Source organism: Pempheris klunzingeri, chromosome 22 (genome assembly GCF_042242105.1).
Source record: "Pempheris klunzingeri isolate RE-2024b chromosome 22, fPemKlu1.hap1, whole genome shotgun sequence".
Taxonomy (NCBI): domain Eukaryota; kingdom Metazoa; phylum Chordata; class Actinopteri; order Acropomatiformes; family Pempheridae; genus Pempheris; species Pempheris klunzingeri.
The window spans coordinates 4,843,437-4,868,668 of NC_092033.1; the positions used below are offsets into that span (position 1 = coordinate 4,843,437).

At 43.9% G+C, this 25,232-nt stretch overlaps 1 protein-coding gene across 1 annotated transcript; it reads right to left on the bottom strand.

The window, feature by feature from the left end:
- Positions 1-18,951: 18,951 nt before the first annotated feature.
- Positions 18,952-23,773, bottom strand: LOC139222030 (serine/threonine-protein kinase pim-3-like). Its single transcript, XM_070854002.1, has 6 exons — positions 23,331-23,773; positions 22,997-23,106; positions 22,796-22,846; positions 22,257-22,620; positions 21,207-21,383; positions 18,952-20,768 (listed from the first exon to the last, which is right to left on the bottom strand). Exons 1-6 carry the CDS (start codon positions 23,416-23,418, stop codon positions 20,566-20,568), a joined length of 993 nt encoding a protein of 330 aa, XP_070710103.1. The 5' UTR covers positions 23,419-23,773; the 3' UTR covers positions 18,952-20,565.
- Positions 23,774-25,232: the final 1,459 nt, after the last annotated feature.

Sequence of the window (25,232 nt, forward strand, 5' to 3'; positions counted from 1 at the left end):
AGAGGGGGGAGCTGTGACAGTGACCGATGAGAGTCGTCTCCTCCTTCTCCTCGCTGTTCTCTCTGGTATTATACGAGATGACAATGCTGCCATGTTACAGGAATGTATCCTGTATTCCATGCTGAAAGAAGCAGGATGTTGCTGATGCTCATAGGTTCTTTCAGCCAGCAGGCCCCGCCCTGCGCCCCAGCCAATAACAAAAGACCCTGCTGCCTGCTCAGACTGATTAACCAAACAAATGCCACCGGTGGCACAAAACATGTCTGTAAATGCACGTGGGCATTCCTAACATGCCTGCCTGTTTATATGGCAGGGGGTTCAGGGGGGTTCATGCATTTGTGTGTGTAACTGAGGGCAAACGTGCTGTATGGAGCTGCCAGCGAATGGCCTGAGTGAACCCTATGACCGAATTCTGCTTTTCACACAAGTTGTTGCGCTACCGGCTGTATGTGTAGCAGCTCCATAGAGAGTCCTGTAATGAATCTGTGATTGGTCGGCTTGGACTGCTCTGTCTCTCCTCCCCCAGGTTTCAACGGCCAGAAGTAGAAGCAACATGGTGCAGGTTGATGAAAGCATCTTCAATCCACCTCAAGTTGTTGGAACTCTATCTGACCGATAAACAGCAGTCATCCAAGAGATGATTATTTCTACCGTTAAATATAGTCTCCGAGCAGAAAACACTTGACACCCAATGCACACAAGTGTCTTTCAGCTCAGTAAGGTTCAAATAAAAGTCTTCTTAACCCGCCCCCACCGCGGGCAGCGCTGTTTGTATGTTCCTGTTAAATTGATCTAAAATAAAAACTATTATAGTTTCAAATTATGATTTAATGACTTACGTATATATATTAGGTTGTACAGATTTTATAGATATGAAGCATTTGAAGATACACCAAAAAATAAGATCACAATAAACAAAAATACAGACGTAATCACAGGCGAACGATTTATGTTACAGAGTTTTCGTGACCGATAATCTGCCAAAAACACTCAGAGTGACTGAAAGGTGTTGGCAGATCTAACAGTCAGGCTAAGTTTTATCACTCTCAAGCTCTCGTCTTTTTATTCTTCACTCAGCTTCTTTGGTCCCCGTCTGTGTGCTCTACAACAGTGCGGCGTTATCCCCTTTCACACAGTTCTTGCGTTATCAAGACTAAGAAGAGTTCTTGGTAAGAGATGAAGGACGCAGTGTGATGCAGGTATAGACACTAACACCTTGACACGTGGTCGGACCACATGTCAGGATTCTGATGATGAAAAGGAGACGCTCATTACGCGTCTTTTCAGAAAGACTGACGTCAAACTGGACTTAACCCTTTGACCCTTGATGAGAGAGAAAGATGACGGGACACAGAGGAGAGAGAGAGAGAGGGGGAGGGAAACAAGGAGGGGAAGAAAGCGGGAGCGTGCAGTGATGGAAGAAGTGTTTGACTTACAAGAGGTGACAGCTAGAGAACAAAAGGTGCTATGGAGGAGGGGCATGTGATGCACAGGTGCACACACTAACATGAACACACACACAACTGTGGGCCTGTCACACATGAAGAGGCAGGCGGAGTGACGTTCAAGGACCCTTCAGCATTCTCCTTGTCAAACTGCATGCAGTGAATGACGCATGCAGTTTTATACAACTGTCAGACGCTGGTGCGTGATGTTATTTGTGTTCATGAAAACACACTTTTATTTTTAAAAAAGGTTAAATGATTTGCGTTTGTTGGGGACTATTGCCAGATGTGGATTGATGCACACACACTTGCTACGCTACTGGGTATTTATGGCACTAGGACATTAACAAAGGCAACAAAACGGCCAGTTTACTGACAGGCCAGCAGATGCGTCTTAATAGCTAAAATATTAGATTAGATAGATTAGAACTACAGTTCCCATGGTCTTCATAACTAAGGAACATGATACTGTGTGGCTATGCTTTTTTGTACAACAATGAAATGACTTGTTAAATTAGTTGATAATAAATTAACTCTATAATATTGCCAGCATTATATTAAGGCACTGTGGGAGTTTATGCCTTGAAACAAGACCACCATCCTCTCTAGAAACCAAAAAACAAATATATTACAGCCCAAACTGCCAGTGATATTAGCAATACTAGCAAGATTGGTGCTTGTTTTATTACTAGGAGCTTCCAGCTGGGATCAGAAATATGGTTGAACTAATAGTTTGAGGAGAGCAAAAGTCAGGAGTTTAATGGCGTACATTGCAGCCAATTGTGGACATTAGAGAGGGAAATAACGCTCTGTGTGTGTGTGTGTGTGTGTGTGTGTTCCTGTGAGAGAGCATGTGACTGAACACCTCCCACTCCTCTGACATCGGATGTTATTCACGAACAGCGTGAACGTGGATGCACACACAGAGCGTGATAAGGGGAAAAGCCTAGAAGATATTATTATCACCCAGCGGCGGGTGAATGACACAGTGACACGCACTCAGCAGTGACGCAGGGGCTTTCATCCGTCTTCCACTTCACGTCCTGGAAACGAAACACAGCAAGCGAGAGAGGGAGAAAATGGCAGTCCTCAGCCTTTTCCAGGTCTTCAATAATTAAGCAGTGCTGAGCAGTTCACTGAGCGGATAACTAAAACTCTAATTTTATCAGCATGAGCCACACTCGCTGGTCATGACTCATTAAAACGTAAGCAGGCAGACAAACGTGTATGCGTATGGATGCTCGCATTCACGCATATACATACACACATGGGAACCTAATCTTGTTTTCAGCCCGTATACACACACTTGATCTCTCCCCGTCATCATATCTGCATGCAAAGACACACACACACACACACACACGCACACACGCACACAAACACAGTCACATGTCGGCCAACATCTTTGGCCAAAACAATGAGCCAAAGATCACACATAACAAGAGCAATGTCATAAATCACCCCTGATGAGTTCCTCTAAAACATCTAAAGAGTTTTATTCCAGTGACATGTCATAAAGGTCAACACTTTGTTCCAAAATAAGCGGCACCAAAGCAACAAATGACAGACTGATTGAAAGATTGACGACACAAAAGTAAAGGGTTGGTTCGCCCAGGAAAAACATTTTCTTACCCCCACTGGTATGTTGCCAGATGGTTGCAGATGGTTTAGGTTTGCCCATGTTTGGGCAAATAAAACATTTTACTCAGAAATTTCTGCCTACACCAAAAATCCGTGCAACATCTGTCTCCAATAACAGCGGCCCCATTACTCTCGATAATCCACAGAAACAGTTTTCAAAGGGACGGTGTAATGGACGGAGAGGTCACACTTCCACTGCAGCAGCCACACTCATTAAGCAAATACCTGCTCCAGGAAATCAGTTGTAACTTTAATAGTTGGCTTTTTCCACAGCACACATTTGGACTTGTGATAGCAGGAAAAGCACAGGTGTTACTAATAACATCAGCGGTAGCTCTGTTGTATTCAGCTGTGACAGTGAGACAGCACACACACACACACACACACACTCCTGTGTTATGCTAGGCTAAGCTAACCTGCTACAGACATAACAGTGGTACTGAGCCACCTCATCTGACTCTCTGCTAAACTAATGCTTTCTGACTCCCACTTTTCCAAAATGTCGTAGCTGTATTATAAAAGACTCATTTACTATTAATTACATTTGCGTAGTTGCAATTTTTTTTGCTCAAATGCAGATTTGTTTTACTTTTTGCAACACACTGCCCATGGCCGAAGGTCTTAGATATAATTTTCTGAACCCTGACAGTCAGCGTAATAAAATGTATTGGAAAAAAACATACTGTAATATTAAAGATAACTCCTCATTGGGGAATAACACACAGATGAAGGTCACAACATGGTCAGAGCACAACAATAATTGAACCAGCCAGAACAGCCATTTCTATCTTTTCTCTACCTCCATACACCTTAGCCTGAGCATGCACTTTAAATCCCCTCCACTGAAAAACACTGCATTATATCACAGGACTTAATTCACGCAATGTTCAAAGAAATACATTAAACCCTAAACAGGCTAGAAATTACAATATTTATAGATAATATAAATATGCATGTATGTAGGACTGTGCATGTGTGGTCAAAGAAGATATCATTTTCCCTCAAGCTTCTTGTGACCTGCATTTGTACTTTGGCCTACCATTGAACCCCCAAAGCCTGCTGGGTAAGAATCCATACTAGCAGTCAGGCAGAGATTGGCTGACTTCACAACATAGATAGATGCATATATATATGTGTGTGTGTGTATGATACGCACACGCTATATATGTATATAAATATATATATTTTAAAATATGTATGAGCTTGTATAGTGGCAAGTCTTAGTCCTGTGTAATAAAGTTGCTGACCAGTGGTTTTTTCTATTCAACCATGCCTTGCATTTGTCCTCTTCGCTTCAGTAACCACGCTGTCATATCATGTCTTATCATAGTGCTGCGGAGGTTTTTTTGAAGAGTTCATGTGGAATATCACATCAAGGATAAAAGAGAGAGCCACACAAGGAGTTTATGTGTGTGTGTGTGTGTGTGTGTGTGTGTGTGTGCGTACACAGTCTGTTCATGTTGCGTAGGTGGTTAAAAATGCATGTGTGTGTATGTGTGTGAGGGTGACAAGGAAATGTAGGAAAATGGGATAGTGAATGTTGACATACTCAAACGTCTTGAATACACACACGCGTACAAAATTTGCCTCTCCATGACATCATCGGTAGACTCCGTGACTCCAGGTCTGACAGCTGGCTATTTGCATACCAAAGTCACCAACGGCTGACCAGGAATGATGTCACTCACTTGGAGCTGGACAAAGCAAATAAAAGGACTATAAACAGGTTTGAGATCATGATTCGTCGTCACGTTCACTCTGATGAATTCACAATTTTATAGAAGATTCCCAAACTACACCATTTATTCACATTTTCACTCAGACTACTTAATAACATCTGATGTTAGTACCTGCAGGGGGTGACATACAGGACCAAAACTCCATTTTACAAACAGGTTTATTACACATTTACAATTTTAGCAGCTGCCCTATTGTCTCGCCCGCATATGGAAATCATATTTAATCAGGAAAATAACATAACTGAATTTATGACAACAAGATAGTAAAACAGAACATAACCAAAAAATGCAAATGTCATGTTTGCTTTGCCTAATGCAGATACATTTAAAGACAAATAAGCATATTTGCTTTCTTGCTAGGTTAGATGACAAGATGAATACCGCTCTCGTGTCTGTGCATTGCTGTAAGTATGAGATAGAAAAGTCTTGTCAGCACCAAAGGGTTGCCAGGCAAGCAGCTGAGACTCCAGGAAGTAACTGCTCTCAGCCAAGAAATCGTCCAATAAACCCCCCTGTAAAAAAACACAACCTGTCATTTTTACACTTAAACACTTAATGTTGCTTAATGTGTTTCTGTTTGGATTAAACAAATAAGATAAAACATGTTAATTAGTGAGTTTTACAGGCGCTGGTAAGCAGATTTTTGAGCTTTGGAGAGAGCCAGGCAAGCAAAACCCAAACATACATGAGAAGTAAAGATACTAAGAGATGTACGCTGCTGCCCATGAAGTTGGAATAAAATGTTTTTTACCTCTTCTCATGAAATGATTGTGACAATGTGATTGATTCTTGATAAATAAAGTGTATATCTTCTCAACTTTATTGATCAAACTCTTCCAAACACATCACAGTGAAACTTAAACCACATTTAACCTTTGCAAACTGTGTATTCAGGCTTTAACAAAATTGGGGCTATTGAACAATTATTCCAACTTTATGGGCAACAGTGTATTTACTTTGACTTCGATTTTTTTTTTTTTATTCACTGTCAACGATCACAAAAGACATTTTAATGTGCACAGGCCATGACATCATGGAGAGAGTTCTCCTCTCTGTGAATTTCATCTGTATCACATATCTCAGCAAACACAGACCTACGAAAGTCCAGTTTAATTACATTGTTTATGCACGGCAGAAAGCTCCAGAAATAGATCCAACACAAAAACAGATGGGAGACTTGATACGTATAACCTTTTATATTGACAGACCGGGTGGGTGAGCCGCATTCGTGACATCACGGCGTCCTCAGTGATAATCAGGAGCAAATAAATAGAAGGCAAACACGTGCATGAATGAACAGACATGGAAACATCGCACACGGTCATTTATGTCCACTATTCTTGCAACAGATTAGGTTTTATTGTGGGTTTTTAGATGCACACTTTTACAGAGAGCACAATAAGTGAACATCCTCCTCCGAACTGTGATGCTGTCGTGATGCTGGACTCACTGGAGCAGAAACAACCCTCCGCTCTGAGCTCCTCGACTCTCGATTAAAACACTCTTTTAGCTACTAAGCCAATGGCCTGTTTGCTTCCTTGTCCCCCTAAAAAGAAAAACAAAAGTTCTGGAAGTGTCCACAGCCCTGGCAGCATCACCACCTGTTGAGTAACAAAGTGTCCTGGGACCTTTGCCATCCTGAACACCCACATTAGTATCTCTCTCCGGTTGACTTCCAGAGTTTTCCTGTGCTTTTCTGGCTCTTTTTGTTGCTCCATGTGTGTTCTTTCTCTCCTGTTTGGCAAAGAACAGGAGAGCAAGGTGGTTTGTAGAAAGTTATTTTGAGTTTACGTGCTCTCGCTCGACCTACAAACAGAACACGAGGATCACACGGAAGCAGAAAACCATCCTTGTGTTCGAGGAGGTTATATTGATCCGCTGACCCCTTCTGTTTTTCATTGTGTGCCTGAGATCTGCTGGATTCACGAGGAGAATCCGCTTTAAATAACCATTTTATGAAAGCAACACCGGTCTTTAAATGTGTGTGAGTCAGTGAGGGATTTGGTAAAAGCCAACATTATAACACATCAAATGTGCATCAACAGGGATTGTTTAAAATATAGCTGCACTATATTTTCTGCGTCAAACCCCTTTTGTGTGCCATATAACTTACAAAAACAGCAAGGTTGCAGAAAGAGGCAGAAAGTAGGCCGTAATCAGTGGCCTCGCTCGTGCTGCTCAACCATATTTCCACTTTGCTGTTGTGTGTTATGACGCTGGATGTGACCTAGTTCTGTTTGGCCAGCATCTGAGTTCTCTGCTGCAGGTTATACTGCATTGCACTCACTCGCTTCCTATAAAACTAAAGTGTTTGCTACCCGGTCCGGCTTCCTGTGGTACACTGGGGTGCAGAGAAAAAAAGAAGAAAAGCCTGTGGGGATTCGTGCTTGGCTGCAGCGGAGCCATAGGAACAGCGGTGGCTTCTACGCAGTGAAAATCCACCGCTCAGCACTGACCTCAGCTTTGTTGTTCCTTTTTGCTCTATGTACCACACTAAAGCCCCCCCTCTACCTTTAATCATTCACTCACAATTCTGACAAGAGATATCAAATGGAGCTAACTGTAGAGTGGCAGCATGCTTCCTGGTCTTGAACAAATCAAACATTTGCATTTGCTCTCTTAAACTTCACGTTTCAGCTACTCCAGCTCATCATGGGGACCAGAACTAAGCCTGGGAAATCAGTTGTATAATGTCTTCTGTGATACCAGGAGAAGCCTTTGAGAAAACAAAGACAAAAGACATTAAATATAGCCTGGTTCCAGACCTCTGAATCTCTTCCCACGTCTCTGATTTGTTCAGTGATTTAAATAGATCTGGTGCTGGGCCCATGGCTGGCAGTCTCAATCAGTCCAAGCTTAGTGGCTGCGATTAACAGAGGTAATGACATCTTCTTTAACAGTAAACTAGTTAGCTGCAGTCATTACAACAACCTTTTTTTTTTTTTTAAAACAGAAAAATGATTGTTGCAAGTTGATTGAAACAAATCCAGAGACACAGTCAGGTCTCTGTAAAGATGTGGGCACAAACAGTTCCTGTTGTGCGGCCTGAATCCTATTTCATCCACTCCACCTTCCCATGACCACAGCTACGTCCAAGCTGGGTTAGCTTTGCTCTTATCTCGACTCTCTTCCCTCTCCTATGGGAAGCTGCAACACTCGCATTTTTTCTGGCTGGATGCTGCGGGCAGTTTCAAGGTCCGCTGCTCTTAATCCAAACCGAAAAAGTGATACGGCTGCTGCATCTGAAATGTTTTTCAGAACGGTTTACATTGTCGTTAGTTGCACTAAAGATCTGCTGCTAGCTGCTGGTGTCATGGATGTATAAAGAAAACTGGACACAGCGTTGGAGGCTTCTAGACTTTCCAAATGAATGGATATATTTCTGATGGTGAAACGAGTCATTTTGTGGGAGTTGCTCTGATTTACAGACGATTCCTTAACAATGTAAGTCTATAGAAAAAAGTCTTTTGGGGCAACATGGCATCATGTGACAGACTCCGCTGCTTTAATTACACGGTCTGGCCACTATGTCACACTGGGGGCTTGGTTTGCATGCAGGACCAACGGCAGACTCGACGCTACAGTGACTCACTATCGCCCTTCGAGGTACAAAGTGGTATTACGAGACAGTACGGGTCGGAGCCAGCTGATATCTCTACACATACACATAAACAGGACTCTTTATTCTTTTTTTATTCTGTCGATATTGTTAGTTGATTTGTGATTGTTAAAAATAAAATTCTGGCTAGAGCTTACATATTGTCCCTTTAACCGCTTATTTTCAATCACACACATCTGTCAAGTTCAGAGTCCTAAACTTTAAATTCACGAGTCGTTAATGTTAAAGTCAAAGTCTAAATCTAAGTCTTTTTAAAACACATTATTCAAGTCAGGTTTTAAGTCACCACGTAGAAATGCTAAATCCATGTACCTTCAATTTACCTGTACGCTCTATGCAGCCCACAATATGTGGTTGTTATTTGCTGGTGTGTGTACACGTACGTGTGTGTATCTGGCGTCCTTATCGCTGTGTTCTTGTGTGTGTTATGAGAGCGCAGCAGCACTAAGAGAGAAAGAGCCTTCTGGGAACAATAGTGTCATATTATTGGGAATCCCTTGTTTCTCCTTCTCGGAACTGGCTGTCCTAGTTGTAACATGATCACTGTGACAACCGTGGCCATCGCCGTGGCTACAGAGCTACAGGTAAACAAGGTGGGGGGGGGGGAGGGTGAAGAGGGAGTTGAGGAACAGCAGGTAGAGATGAGGAAGAAGACGACGAGGAGGAACGGAGGAGAGGGAAAAGCAGGATGGAGTTACAAGTAAACACAAGAGACGTGAAGAAAGTTGAGCAGGAAAAGTAAAAGTAGGGAGGGAAAGAGGTCATGCATAGGCAGGAGAGAGGAAATGAAAGGATGGGAGTTGAAAGGAAGGAAAGAAGGGATGTAAAGAAGTGTAAGGAAGGATGAGAAGAAAAGGGAGGACAGAGTAGAGAAAGCTGAGAGATGTAGAGTAAGGTAAACATTTTTAGATGTGCAGACTTGTCCCATAACGGTCTGTTTTGTTGTTGTTATTTTAATAAGAGGACACAAGGCTGATGTTGACACCCACTAATGCTGAGTCACACCTTGAGCACCTTGAGTCACACCTTGAGCACCTTGGCCAGATGGATGATGTTACCGACAACACAGATCAGCACGGTTCTGACAGTAATAATGGAAAACTTCCTTCAAAATGCTTTTGATGTTTTACTCAGCATCTAAAGCTGTATGTAAATGACATTCAGTCCATGTCAAATCTAAATGTCAACGAATACAGTGTGATTCTACTGTCTAACACTAATAATATACACTAAGGTTTGTTGGTTTGATATTGACATTTGGCAAAATATGTGTTGATTCCGAAGCAGCTAAAATATTTTCCTGTGAGAAGATAGAAGATAAATGATTTAACATTTATGTTTGGCAGTTATCCAGTGCATTACAGTGTGTTATATCAGTGGTAAGAGTTAGGAACAGAGACAGAGAGAGAGCGAGCTCCCTGAAGCATAGACCAGTGGTGGAGCATTGACACAACCATCTGGAAACATCGGCCATGGCTAACTGGGTCATAACCACACACTCTCTTTCCCCTCAGTCTCGCTCTCATCTTTTCAGATCTTTCGTTTTCATCCAAAATATTGCTTTTTTGCAAACAAAATTGAATTCAGTGTGTTCTGAGCACTCTCAGTTTAGGCCAGCCAACACTCTGTGGCTTTATGATATATATTTTTTGCCTTTAAGCCTTCAAGGGGAGATCACTTCGAATCAACAATTGCCTCTCTCTCTCCTCTCAGGCTCTTTGCTTTGCTTTTGAGTGTGGCCATTTGAAACAGCCATAAACACTTTTGCCTTTTGATGTTTTTTGAATGAACCTTCGTACAAACTTCTTTGTTTGAAGCAAACCAGAGGAGGCTCATCCGCAGAGGCAGAGGAGGTTGCTGCTCTATTTTTTAGAGGCTGAAGGGAGATCAAAATACAAAAGCAAGCAATTGGTTGAAGTAAAGCATTACCAATTCAATACTGACATTTCCAAATTTAATCCTCAGCTCCACTCCAGAAAAGTAACAGATAAGTACAGTCCAAATTTCCTTTTTTCAGATTTATGTTTTCCTTATTTTATGGACACGGTGGGACTATGGTGGCACGTGGTGGCCTGACATGCTGCTCACCCAGGACTGGACCCCTATATGGGCCACGGACTGCTGCACAGCGTGGAGGATTATTTTTAAGAATTCTTGGCCATTGTCTTACTGCAAATTTTTCACTGGGTGGTTTTCTTCCTGTCCTCTTCCTGATAATGCATACTGCACAAAAAATATAAATTCAAAGTGGAATTCCTCCTCAAAAACTGTGACCCATCAACCATTTAATGTTTTTCTCCAACTCTAAATGTTTCTTTGGTCATTAAAACAAGCTGCAAACGTTATTACAGGCATCAACAGCTCCAACTTTCATTTCTCAGCATGTTCACTTCTTCCAAAGCACAATGACCCCCATAATTCTCTCCTCCCTGTTCGCACTGATTCCCAGGGTCCTCCCCAGCCATATATTCTCAGGCTGAGCGGGGGGTGAAAGTGCAGCCCTATGGTGCACCTACTGTATGTGGTTTAAGTGAGAAGCCAGGAGGAGGGGCAGTGCCTCTCCCCACACAGTAGTAGTTTTCTGCTCCTCTCCCAGCAGCTCCCAAACATTCCTGGTAGCATGAAGGGAGCGAAGCTCAGCCCGAAGAGGTCGTTACATACCTGCGGCAAACACGCGCCCTTTAATCATCGTCATCGAGGAGACGCGCCAGCTTTCGTGACCGTCCTGAATGGGAGGCTGAATGCCCTGCCATTCTCACAGCTTATAATCGGAGCCCTGCTTGTGTAAACTGTGTCCGTCTACCACGTTGTGATATTTACACAGTTGAAATAAAAGGGAAGTAGATTTGTTTTCACTGCTCCTATCTGAGCCCTCTCAGTGTGCTGTTGTATTTCTTTGAAGAGACAGTCTGGACCCAGAAGTGGGTCACAGAAGAATCAGTCTACAATTACTGATTGCTGTATACAAGAGATGTGAGTCATAAGGAAAATGATTCTTGAAATGTGGGTCTGCACACGCTGGACTCCTCTGCTGCCATGTGTCTCCTCCTTCTGTGCCCCGTGAGAGGGAGTGATACTCAGGTCCAGACCTCTTCCTCCGAGTCTCACGCTGATGCCTCCACTCTCACACCGCTCCATTTTCATCCCAAATATTGTTTTTCCTAACACGTGTCTGTACTTGTCCCACAATGCTCTCCTCTTGCCAGTGTCTCACCACTCATCATACAGAGTTCACTGTGTTTGACTTCTGATGCTGAAGCTCCAGTGAGTCAAGCAACTGTATGCAGTGTGTAAGAGGTCACATATTGGCACCCACAACAGTGAGCGTCTTTCAGCTCACTGATTCGGTTTCACGCCAAACAACTTTACTGTTTTGGTCTCACCACTCTCATCAACTTCATCTCCGGATAAACACAATGTACTCAATTTGTAACGAAGTTAGTGAACCTAGTGGAGCATTTAGCACCCAAAGATCCAGATGTTTCCCTCAGGGGCTGCTGGGAAATGTTGGATAACCAGGAACATGACTCATGGCTCAGTGTCTGGCTGGTGTAGAAATGGGAAAATGTTTGCTAACATATTCGCCTTAACTTTAGACACAGTTTGTTCTCCTGCCAAAACATCAGTTGCTGCTCAAACAGTAAAGAGCTTCACTGATACAGTGGGAAGTGCTTACAGGACATATTGACCACTATAAACGGATGATTATTAGAACCTTTTTCGCTTTTTTTAATTTCTCATGCAGATTACAATCTAACTGACAATTGCAGTCACATGATTATAACGTAATGGGTGCCTTCTTCATGCTCAGGGGTTAAAGTGGGTGCAGGTCAGGCACCAACAGCACAATTTAACACATAGGCGTACGGCTCTGCAGCCCTATGGCCGGCTTTTTGAGCACGTCTGCAACAGACTGAGCCTGTGTTTTCGGGCGGACGCGTGGTGCACAAATGGAATTTAACAAATAACCTGAATCCAGGGCAACACATCCAACACACAGGGCAACACTAGAGCCATTAGGAGGCCAATACTCACTCTCCTTCTAGCTCTCTTTTTGTGTCTCAAGCTTCGGAAGGAACTACATGGATCTTTAACAGATAAATGCTCTAATATGTTCACCAGCTAGGTGCAAACTGTTTCTATCAGCTGTTGGGCGCTGGGCAGGTAGTGTACAGTTGGTTTTTAATTGAAAACAGTTTCCTGCTGCTGCTCACACCTTTGCTCATCTTTGCTTGCAACTCATGCAACACAAGCTCATCCATTGTTAGTATAACGGCTTTAACAAGGCCCAGAAATGCTGCATTCCAGTTTTGCACCTCTCTGCATCCCTCCTGAACTTTAAAACTTTGCATGTCCTCAATGCCCTGAGCTGTGAAAGCATACTAAGAGTAGCTGACACCAGAAATCCACAAAGGAGCAACAAGACACCTCAGTGCAGACGCATCAGTGAAAGAATGCAGTCATTCATCCGTTTTTACACTTCTGCAGACCTTGTATACAAGATCTCTGCTCTCTCCGCCAATGAATTTTTGATATCCACAGGGGCCATGTTTGTCTTCAGTTCAGGGGAACGCCTGAGAGCCAAGATCCTGTAACAGAACCTGACTGACAGGGAGTCCTGCAGCGCTCTCAACCATGAGAGCATTCAGTCATTCATTCTCTTCACCTGTTTATTATAAGGGCACGGGGGGTTGGAGCCTTTCCCACCATGCATTGTGCCAAAAGGAAACACTCCAGTCTGGTTGCCATCCATCACTGGGCTCACTCCTCAATCTGCCGTACTTAACACTGGTGTCTTTGGATTGTGGGATAGAAACCTGAGCGCAGAGTGAGAAGTTGAAAAGTCGTCACAGAACAGACAGAGCCGAGGAACAGGAAACGTCTTGCTGTGTTTCCACAGTGCTAACCACTTAGTCACCGTGTTTAGGTGTTTACACCTGAGTTGAAGTATTTTTTTGTTACTTTATCAAACTTCCCCCATTGTAGAACTTCCCTCAAGCTTTTTAAAATGTAGATAAAAGTGTTGATATCTAGTGGGCATTAATAATGATCATCTCAGCATGTTAGCATGATATCAAATGCTACACAGTCATTAGTTTTGCAGGTAATATTGGACAAACTGAACTATTATCCTGATGATGACACTATATGAAGAGACATAGAGGGTGACATGGAGGTTTCTACCAAATCTCATCATAATCCATCCAATAGCTGCTGAGATATTTCACTTTCAACCATAGACTGTATATAAGCATAGATCAGTATTTTCATGAAAAAAAACATGCAACATGCAGAAAGTAGAACGGTTTCAGATTACTATCATCTAAAGAAAACTACAGATATGCTGTTAAGCAGTGCAGGACCGTGTTGCTGTCATCATGAGAAAAACACATCTCACAAACAGTTATTGGAACAACAAAGCTTCTTTCATTATAACAAGATATTTTCAGATCATGTCCGATATTTTTAGTTGTTTTCTTTCAAACACAATTATCACAACGCATCAGCTCGACGTGTAACAGTATCAGAGCAACTGTGTCACTGTTTATCTTTTGGTCACTACAGCAACACGTTGTTGTGCAACATGAAATTTTGTTTTTGGACTAATATTTCCAGAAATGGTGTCCTGTTTCATCAGCAGAAAGGACTCTTCTCATCATGCAGGAGAAACAGACAACAGCCGCGGGGCAAAATGAGCACCGGGTCAATGAGTCCTTTGATCACATTACAAGCTTGTAGCAAGACTGTAACGATTAAGATCTCTATCTCTATTTCTCTCCCTCTCTGCACACACTCACACGCTCTTCATCCCCTTTAATCCCTGCTTTTCTTCTCACCTTCCTCTCACTTTTTGTCACCCCTCTCGTTTTTTTTCCGATGATCTAACCAGGTTTCTGTCTCATGCACACGTGATGCACAAATTGTTCTGACTCGGGAATATTAAGCTGCTGCAGTCACCTCCGTTCACCTGCTGAGATCTGCACTTGTTGATGTTGCTGTTTGGGAGCTTGGCAACAGCGGCACAGCGTGCAGGATGGACAGAGGCTTTGTAGCCCTGCTTCTATTTAATCTCAGGGAGCTGTTTGTGTGCATGCCCTCAACATACAACGGTGTGTATGTGTCGTGTCTCTGCATGTGTTTCTTTCTGCGTCTCCTAAAACACACTCTACCCTTATGTTTACAGCGTGTCCTGTCGACCCAGAACAATGAGCTCCTTCACGGTGCTCGGTGACGGCAGCAGGTTCCCACCAGCTGGGCAGCCAGGTACTCCTCTCTGGCCGTGGTGCAGCTTTTAATGAACGCTGAACCAGACCAGTGGAAAGTCCCTGTGGAGGTTCTGCTCTGGGTTACAGAGAACAGGAGCCCTCCAGAGAAGGCAGTCAGGCATCTTGCAGCCCTGAGGGCTAACAACAAAGGCATGTACACAACACAAGTACATAAGCATGATTGAAAGCAAAAGACAAGAACAGGCAAGATTTATTTCCACTATTTTACTTCTTGTTTACTGTGTACTTTTAACGTTTCAACATTTATATACTGTGTTTTCAATCAAAATAAAGTAATGAGCCATAAACTTCAAAATCACCATATTAAAGCCGTGTTAAATATGCGGTTATGAAACAGCTAGGACGTCTCCATGACGCAACACACTTTCCACCACCCAAGAAATGTAAAGATTTGTCACTGTCAATGCAAAGAAATGTTGAAACATCTCAGCCCTCAACACAGTCGGACATGATCGAACCTGCACTTTCCAAAGGAACAAAATCAGGCGAAAGCTTTTTGGCTTACAGTCTTTTGAGGACAGGGGAAGCTGCATGTGCCACACAAAAGTGGCTCATCTGCAGGAGAAACCATCAAATGTGTTCATGATGCCAAGCTAAGCAAATCAGTTCTGATGGAATAATGGCCAAAATGATGCAAATGAGATCCAAGTTGTAGTAAACCTGAATGATCTGTTAAAGTCACGTGTCTGCAGATACATTTGCCAAGGTTTTGAGACTGCTCACTGCATTTGTCTGAATTGAGTTTTGTTTTTGGTACTCAAAGGCTTGAAAGCCGTGCATTTTGCACAGTGCAACATCTTTTTCTGAGGGGTAGGGAGAACATGTTTTTCTGATTTTGGTGCACTGATCCTTTAACTTCTACCCTGCGACAGTTTTAAATGGATTATTCTAACATGAAGTCCTGCAGTCTGACCAAGTGAGTCCACAATGAAGCTGTGATGGACAGATTGAATGTGTGTGGTCTATTAACACACAGAAACATTTACATTCACACATTCAACATCCACTTAGGCAAACTCATGCATTCAAATGACCTCATGTCCTCATTCAAGGGGTCAGATGCACGGACACACACGCAGAGAAGAAGTGTGAAGTGTAGTATCACTGGCGATAGTGTGATCTCTTTCTCCGTTTTCCTTGTCTTGGTGCCGGTGCTGCCGCCTGTGCTGCCTGTGTGGGTGCCACCCACCCACCCATCTGCGCCCATCGGGGCCCTTGGGCCCAGAGTCCATCTGGCATCTTCCTCTGTGTCTGTCGAGTTGTCACCTCTGACGGCTACCACCGACAGCCTAAACGTGCCAGCACTGTTTGTTCAGAGAATACAGACAGACACTTCTGGACACAGTGACCTCAACTTCAGCTGTTTACATTACAGATCTACAGATCTAAAATACATTCACAAAAAAAATTCAAAAATCATTTCATTCATAACTGAGCTGATCTCTAATGATGCTGAATCCGAGATGTATCACCACATCTCCAGGCATCAAAATGGACTTAAAGGTATCAAAATTAAGGAAATTAAATTAAGGAAAAAGCTGGCACACAACCCCGAGTAAAAGTAATCTTCAATGTACCAAATGCCTCCAAAAAATGTCCTCAAACTTTACTCAAAACTTACTCTGTAACCGTCTCAATGGTCTAGCACCACAGATGCTTGTTTCACAGATCTCCGTCTGAAGAAGTTGCATAATGACACGGTGGCTGGTTAGTTAAAGGAATAGTTTGACATTTTGAGAAATGTACTTGCTCGCTTTCATGCTGAGACTTAAATTAGAAATATGAAATAGAGAAGATATTAAAGATATGGCGCTAGAACCAGCTGTTGGTTTTGATTTCTCAACTCTGTGTTAAGTGTGTTTTAAATGTTTTGGACACAAATGATCTAAATGCTCCTGTAACTCATACCACTTGATCTTTTAATAGGTCGCCACTAAGCAGAGGAATCTTTATGGAGTCGGACTTAAGTGGCAGTGATGGATGATATTAACCAGCCTGTGGGATCAGACTTCAGCTGAAGGAGACAACAGTGTGGCATATGCCCCGTTACATTTAATGAGGATTTCACGGTGCGAGGAGATGAGGCCTCGCTATAGTCCTCAGTCTGAGCAGGGGGGACTCTGATGAAGACAAGTCATTTGCATGTCAAAAAGCCCAGAGACACAAAGACAATAGGAGATTACCAGGGACGCATTTAGAAACACAGATGTCACCATATTGAGTCTGACACCAGAGATCATTTATAGCTCTGTGTTTTACTACAGGGTGGCACAGAGGTGCATGTAAGGTATGAAGTTTATGTTGATTAAAAGAGCCTTCCTCAGCTATAGTGTTCCCCGTTCACTCATAGCACTAAACAGCATTACAGGAACACGTAGACACAGTAGGAAGTGTGCTTATTCACTTCTTTTTGCTGAAAGATACAAAGACACCACACGTCTGTATGGTGATGATAATGAAGCTGGAGCCAGCAGCCTGTTAGCCTAGCTTAGCACAAAGACTGGGAACAGGGAAACAGCTAGCCTGGCTCCAGCACCTCCCAGGAGCACCTCCAATCATCAGTAATTAAGACAGCACAAGTCAATTGTTTGCTTCGTACAAAAACCAAGGTGTGAAATCCACGACTTGCTGTTTTATACGCTAGGCTACCCTCTCAGGCTCGCAGTTTCCCAACGTTTCCAGTCTTTATGCTGAGCTAAAACTGTTCCTGTACATTCGGATGCACACACACACACACACACACACACACACACATATAGAAAGAGAGATAGGCTTGACACTTAGCATAGCTTTGACATACGTTTACTCTCAAACAAAGATGTAAGAAAGCTACATTTTGAGACCAAATTCTCCAAGAATGCTGCTTTGGACCTCATTACCGGCCTGCTCCATATATTAAGATGTATATTCCAACAGTCAATTAAAAACTCCTTTTTCCCAAGCACATAAATCTCTTCATCGTGGTTTAGTTCCCCGGGAAGATTTAAGGAGCAGCTGTCTCATGAGGTCTTCAAGTGCCCATATGTCTCCACTTCGGTCGAATTGGAAGCAGCCACTCAAGTATAGTTGAACACATGTAGGCGTCTGGATGAGCTATTGAGATACCTTTTTTACACAGGGGTTAGGATTTTAGGCTCACGAGTGTCTCTAACAATCCATGTTTGTCTAACTTTAAGTAAAATTCAAGCACTTTCAAGGTGCCTAAACCAAAAATTCTCAGACTCAAAGCCTTTATCATCACATCTAAAGTGCAAAAAGTTTAGTGTACAGGACTCCTTTCTACCCACAGCGATCGATGTGTATTGTGACACAACAGGGGCGTTTCACTTCAAATATCAAAAGGTTTTTGGTGCATGTGAGCGATTCTGTAGACGAAACACCAGATTTTATTGAATATCAAGCATTTTTCAAGGAGGATGTTCAAATCCAAGACTGAGGCTTTCCAAAAGGAGTCATTAGCAGCTCTTCAGCGATATGACCAGTGGAAGAGTTGAACGCTGATGGCGCTGACTCACCAGAGGGGGCAGCACCTCCCCAGAAAAAAACACACACACACACACACACTTTCCCGTTGCCACTCACTCCTGCTTCCTGGAAACCCCTCACACACACACACACACACACACATAAACACTGTACACACATGCACAGACACACCATATCATCAGCCTCTGGCCTTTCTGCGTCCAAGGTGGGTAAAATGGAAAAGCAATTTGTTATATTTTAGAGGCAGCATGTGTGTAAGTGTGTGTGTGATGATGCATAACATCCCCACTCCTGTCTCTCTCATGCCAGCATCACTCCCTCTCCTCCCCATGGCCCTTGAGACACATCTGTCTCTTATTAGCCCCGTGGTTTCTGCAGGTTGTCATCCAGCTAATGGCTCCTGTGATGTTTCTCCTCAGCCACGCCGTCAGTCGTGTCACAGCGTTGCCATTATTCGTACAGGCGGTGTAACCGAACCACGCGCCACATTGGACATGTATATTAGCCTCGCCCAGCCTCCCGAGGGTGAAGAATGAAGAATATTGGCTGGGGGCCTCATTAACGTGTGTACAAGGTGTTTATTTACAAACTCCTGTGTATCACGCCATTTCAGTCAAACCTGATAAAACAGGCTTTTGCACAAGAACCTGGAAAATATGTTACTGTAGCATGTTATGGATCATGTAACGATAACACACCAAAATGATCAGGACACCAGACTTATTTCTGTACATAAAAATGGGAGTTTAATTGAAACTTTTGTATAAAAAAATAGCAATATCCATTCTTCACAGCCACAAGTCACACAGCTAGAATGAAGGGTCTTCAATATGAGGCTATGTGACAACTAAGAAAGCTGTTCCACCTGTTGTTTAGCTTTCCATAGAACTCAAATTAATCTCGACAGTACAGAAACCAGATGGATTTCTCCGATGCTCAGCCATTCGACATTACCGACAGACTTTTTTTTTTTTTTAAAGTAGTTAAATAACATTCAAATGCTCTTTTCAAATTTAAGTAAACTTGTTTTATTCTGCTTTACATCGACAACTGCTTCAGTGCATCCTCCACATCTCAAAAATAAAAAAGAAAAAAAACATGTCGAAATGTAATAAAATAACTTAGGAATGCAAACCAAATGCAAGTGGGATATGCAAATTTTTAGGGGGGCTTTTAAGCATAGACAATAAATAAATAAATAGCCACAGAGTGTGGAATGTCTACATGTTTACAAATAAATTAATGCAAATGGGGAAAGGAAAAAAAAAGTTGTACACACAAAGAGAAAGAAAAAAAAAACACGCTGTACAGTATTTGTTGAAAAAAAAAAAAAAAAACATAATTGAGTCCATGAATATTGCATTGATTGTGCATTTCACACCCCAAACCCTGAGGGAGACCAGGGGCGGGGGCCATGTAGTGTCAAGCAGTGAGATGGCGGGAGGCAAAAAAGGGCCACACATCCCCGCAACAGGCATGGGGGAAGATGGGGGAGAAAAAGGTGGGAGGGGGGAGGTGTGTGTGTGTGTTGACATTTTGTAGACATTCAGAAAAAGACAGGATCCAGTTTCCAAACACCTGTTCAGGCTATAGAGTGAGTGAGCAGCGTTAAAGAGAGCGACACAGAGTTGAGTCGAGTGTTTTTCAAGTATTCCATTGTCAGGAAGAGCCCCCACCTCCTTCTCTCCTATCTAATGCTATCTTGGCCTCTTGGCCGGGGGCTCGTTGGCTTACAGTGGTGGAGAGGAGGGAGGAGAAAACAGCCTGAACCCCACCACCTCGCCCTCCTCTTCCATCACAGCACAGGCAACTTAGCCGCCAAGCCGCGGGCGAATCCAAAAAACAGAGTTGTTTGACGAAAGCCCCCAGAAAAGCAGCTTTCCAAAGAAAGGCACTACAAAATCAAAATTAAAACATTTAAATAAAAAGGTTTTCTCTGAGCTCTATGAGAGCAGCCATGTCTGAATAGGAGGGCCTTGCCAGCTGCATATACCAGCCTAGTAACATAACGAGTGAAATAAAGTTAAAAAGGGGGGAAATAAATAGTGCTGGTAAGACCGCCCAAACAGAAAAATGTTCCCGATCAGGAAACAAGTATAATCAACTGAAAGAAAAAAAGAGGGGATGGGGGGAAAATAAGATAAGGAAGAACAAATAGAAATAAATTAGAAATTCCCTACAAAAGAGGAAAATTAAAGTACATTTTTTACTAGCTGGACCAGCTGAGTGAAGCGCCCAGCCGCTGATGACCAGCTGGGCTACAGGCTGCTGGCCTTGAGTCCATATCTCCCCCTCCATCCAAACCCCTTCTTTCCCCAGAAAGTCTTTTCAGTCCGTTACAGCCATCCTCAGAGGCTCTCCTTGCTCGAGCTTGTGCTTGACGAAGAGTCTGTGTCGATGGTCCTGAGGCGGATGTCCCCAGCGGCCGGCTCCTCCGGTGACTTGGGTGACTCTGCCGTCGCCCTCATCCAGGGGTGGTCGCAGATCTGCTCCAGGGTGGGCCGGTCCGAGGGCCGCAGGGCCAGGCACCATTTGATCAGCTGCTGGCACTCTGGAGGAGGAGGAGACACAAATGATGTTGAGGATAAGAGGCTCTGACCTCACAGACAGAAGTGGGATTCATCTGAAGGGCTGTGTGGCTTCACTGCGTATGACTCAGTTTGTACGGAGCTACAGTGTCCTGGTGTGTAGGTGGCACAGAGAGCCAACAAAATGAGAGCACATGTCCTTTTATTAAATTACCTCTCTAGGGTGACTATGGCTGTTACACAAAGTGCACCAAGGGAAATCATAATCTCAATTTTCATTAGTAGTTGATAAATCTGTCAGTCATTGCAGCAGGTAATCCATGATGGTTGTGACATGCCACTCTAATGTAACTCGTCACAATAGTGAAACTGAGAGATCGATTTGGGGCCGTACCAGTTAACATGGCTAGAGGGCAACAGAGTCAACTCATATGTAGGATGTGTTGTTGTGGTTGACTTACCGGCTGAAACCCTCCTCCTGAAGTACAGTCTTCCCCTGAGGATCTCCTCGTCCTGCTCAAAGGGGATGTCTCCACACACCATGTCATACAGCAGCACGCCTAGCGACCACACCGTCGCCGAGCGACCATGGTATCTATGGAAGCGGATCCACTCTGGTGGGCTGTACACTCTTGTACCTAAAAAAAGACAACAATAAAGGATGGAGGAGAGGGTGAGTGATGAGTGCTGCTGTGAAACATAGTTTGAAGCTATGAAAAAGATGGAGTTTTTAAAAGGTGTAATATTTCAAGAACATAGAGGGCACCCGTGGGCAACAGCAAAGAGCAAACTCTGACACATTAATTAATTATTTTCAGTTTTATATACAGAGTCTAAAATGGCTGAGTCATGGTAGAAATGCTTTCCATCTTCCCTCAGCCACAAAACACCAACTGGGTGACCTGCCTGCGTCTCCTCCCACCCTTTCTCCCTCCCTCTTTTCTTTCCCTTCCCTCCCCTCCTCCCTCCTGGAAGGAGGAACTTGGACACCAAACAAAAAAAAAAGGCAATGTGAGCACATCACGTGAACCGCCGACTCGGGTTTCACAACAAACAGATGTTACGTGGCACTGACCTAATACCCACAAAGTGCGTCTGTGAGTCAAGCTTTACTAACTAAATAACAACCGGAACATAAGAGAGCTCTCCAGCTCACAGGACTGGGGCTGAATCAGATATTATTACCGACAGATTAATACCAGTGAGTCACGTCTGTGAAGCCATAACATAACACACGCGTCACACACCCACTGGAGGCTCCTCTATTTGCATCCGTGATATTGATAAGCTGCAAGACCCCCAGGCGAGGAAAACCCTGGACCAAAAACAGACCACTGCGTCACAGCCTCGTGAACGCCTCCATATCTTAATATAGCCCAGCGGAACATCAAGGGCAAATACAACTCAGCCCACACGGATGGGAATTCATCAAAACAAATTACGCATGCAGCATTGTAAGACTCCATAATAGCAATTCATATAATCGGATGGGGCGGAAGGGGGCTGCTTACCATCGAAATCGGTGTAGACGGTGTCCTTGAGAATCGCCCCTGAGCCAAAGTCAATAAGCTTGAGCTCCCCGGTGCGTAGATCCACAAGCAGGTTTTCATCTTTGATGTCTCTGTGTACTACACCGCAGCTGTAGCAGTGTCTGACCGCCTCCAAAACCTGGCGGAAAAAGCCCCGAGCCGTGTCCTCGTCCAGGGCGCCCTTCTCGGTGATGAAGTCGAAAAGGTCCTTGACGAGCTCCGGCCTCTCCATAACGATCAGCCAGCCGTCCGCCCGCTCGTAATAGTCCAGCAATTTGATAACTCCCCGAAACGACGAGCTGACCTTCTTCAGCAGCAGGATCTCCAAAGGCACCATAGATCCGTTCTGCAGCAGATGTAAAATATGATTTTAGAATTTAGTTAATGCAAGGAAAGGCTCGTTTTAACATCTAAACACCCCCCCCACCCTGCAGCAGGCAGGAGGGTGAGGAGGAGGAAGGTGGGGGGTGGGTGGGGGGACCAAAACAAACCATGCACACAGATCGGGGATGGCTACTTACAATTGTGCCCCACTCCGTCACCCTCTCCTTTGCAACATGCTTCACGGCAACCTGTAAACACAGAAGAGGAGAGAGACAAATGAGCAAATGTGAAGCAGCGCGGTGGAGGAGAGAGGTGGTGTACTTCCATGAAGGGGACTGCCGGCTTTGATGGCGGCACATGGAGGATCAAAACACAGACACCGATCGCCCGATTCTTACCGGTGCGCCATCAGAGATCCGACTGCCGGCGTACACTGTCCCAAAACCCCCGCTGCCCAGCACGGATCCCACTTGGTAAACCTTTTCAAAAGACTCCTTTTCCACTTTAACTGCAAGGAAAAGTGAGAAAAAAATGTAAAAAGGTTAGCGCACTATTTCCACTTGGGTCAAGTTGTTAGCTAACATTAGTAGCTTTACGAGCCTGTGTAACGTTACAGCAGCAGCTAGCTTACTCTGAATTAATAAAGCAGAGTAAATATTATGTTTTGTTGTTATTTTAAATCCAATATAAAGCGGTAGAGGGAAGTAGGAGATGCCTTTAGCGGTGACCTACCCGGCTGGAGCTGTATCTTCACTGGTAGATGGTCCATGCTTGAAGGATTGCAAATATGCGAAAATGAACCAAACTTTGACAGCAACATATTCACGCTGAAAAGCCGGCGTAGACGATCCCTATTCGGCCTCCGAGAGCCAGAAGAGCCAATGCAGTCAGAGGAGAAGTGGGTTGAGTGTAAACGCTGGTGCAGACCGTCTGATAATATATCCAGTCCAGCAGTGCGCCAACTCCGCCGCACCGCGCCCGTTAAAGTCGTGTCACGACCGTTAAGTCGCACACCGTTTCCCGAAAAACCGGCATGAAATCGCACTTCTGTGTCTCTACCCGCGCACCTCAGACGAAAACAGTCCTCTTAAGTGACAAAAAAAAAACGCCGACACTCCGATGTGAGCAGCAGTATCGACAGCAGAGAGTGTTTCCAGTGGCCTCCGCAGTGTGTTGGTGTCCTGAAGAGGAGCCGCTGTCTGAGCTTTGGCGCGGTCTCCCCTCGCCAATATTTTGACGCGCAGTGGGACGGCGGTATCCCTCCGCCACCAATACAAGTCGACACGTCTGCTTAATCCCAGCGTGAATCCGTCACATTTCACCGGCTACACATCCGAATTAAACCACCAGGCGTGTGTTGTGATTTCATGACACTTTCAGTCGAAATTATGATCGAAATAAGCCTTTCCGCCGCGCACTACTTTCTCATAGTACGAGACGCCCAAGAATCCCTTGTCTGGAGGCTCTGCGCTGTGTTCACTATCGACTGCGAGGCGACGACCAATCAGATGTCGTATATAAATACTGAGTTCCGCATCTGGACCAATCCGGAAGAAGTTATTATAATAAAGCAGGCGTTTGAGCGCACGTGGCGGCAATCCTGAGAGGACCCCCCCCCCTACTTCCTCTGCAGCTCTGCAGAGAGACACAGTCACATGGAGGGGGGGGGGGGGGGTCCAGTTTATAGTGTGATTAACCCTAAACCAGTGATTGCCTCTCTTAAATTGTTCTCAGTGATGAAGCTGTGCCTTGTCTCACTTGTGCGATTTTTCTACCTCGCCCTCCAACACTTAAAAATCAGCAGTGACTGTTATAACTGTCCTGCAATTAGATCAATAATTACTTATACATCTAAAAAAAACGAGTGCATACAGTAGGAGTAACAATGATTATAGTTTTGTTTAACCTTTATTCAACTAGGAGAGTATCACTGAGATTAAGAATATCTTAATAATGAGTGACAGACAAGCAACATGGCAAATGACACAAAATATACCATCCATTTCTACACCGCATATCCTTAATGGTGTGTTGGTGAGCTAATGCTGGTGCTGCTTGGTGCTGGTGGAGCTAGTGCGTATGCTAACGTACTTAATAGAAGCATCTGTTTGCGTCTTTGCTTTGACTTTGTATGTAATTTGCTCTGGCGAAGAATCCGCTTCTCCGGGGGTCACCAGTGAACCCAACCTGCATGTCTTTGGAGTGTGGGAGGAAGCCGGAGAACCTGAAGAGAACCCACGCAAGCACGGAGAGAACATGCAAACTCCACACAGGAAGAGTTTAAACTGCAAACTGCATTTTTACAGGCCAGCAGGTTTGAACCTGGAGCCCTCTTGCTAACCACCACACCACCAAAAATCTGGATAAAAACATTTAATACTTTGTAAAATCATTAGTAAAGTGTATTTTACAACAAACATCCTAAATGATACCTTAAAAAACATTTTAAAAAAAAGACCAATGTGAAACAATAGCTTAATCAGGCACATTAGATTCTAATATATCCCAATGCAGCAGGGGGCTGTACTACAAAGCAAGTTCAACATAGCCCGGCTTTCTTTGCATAAATTGGCTCGTCAATCCCTAAACTCACAATCAGAGATAACTGGGTCTTTGTTAAACTAGGCATTCTGC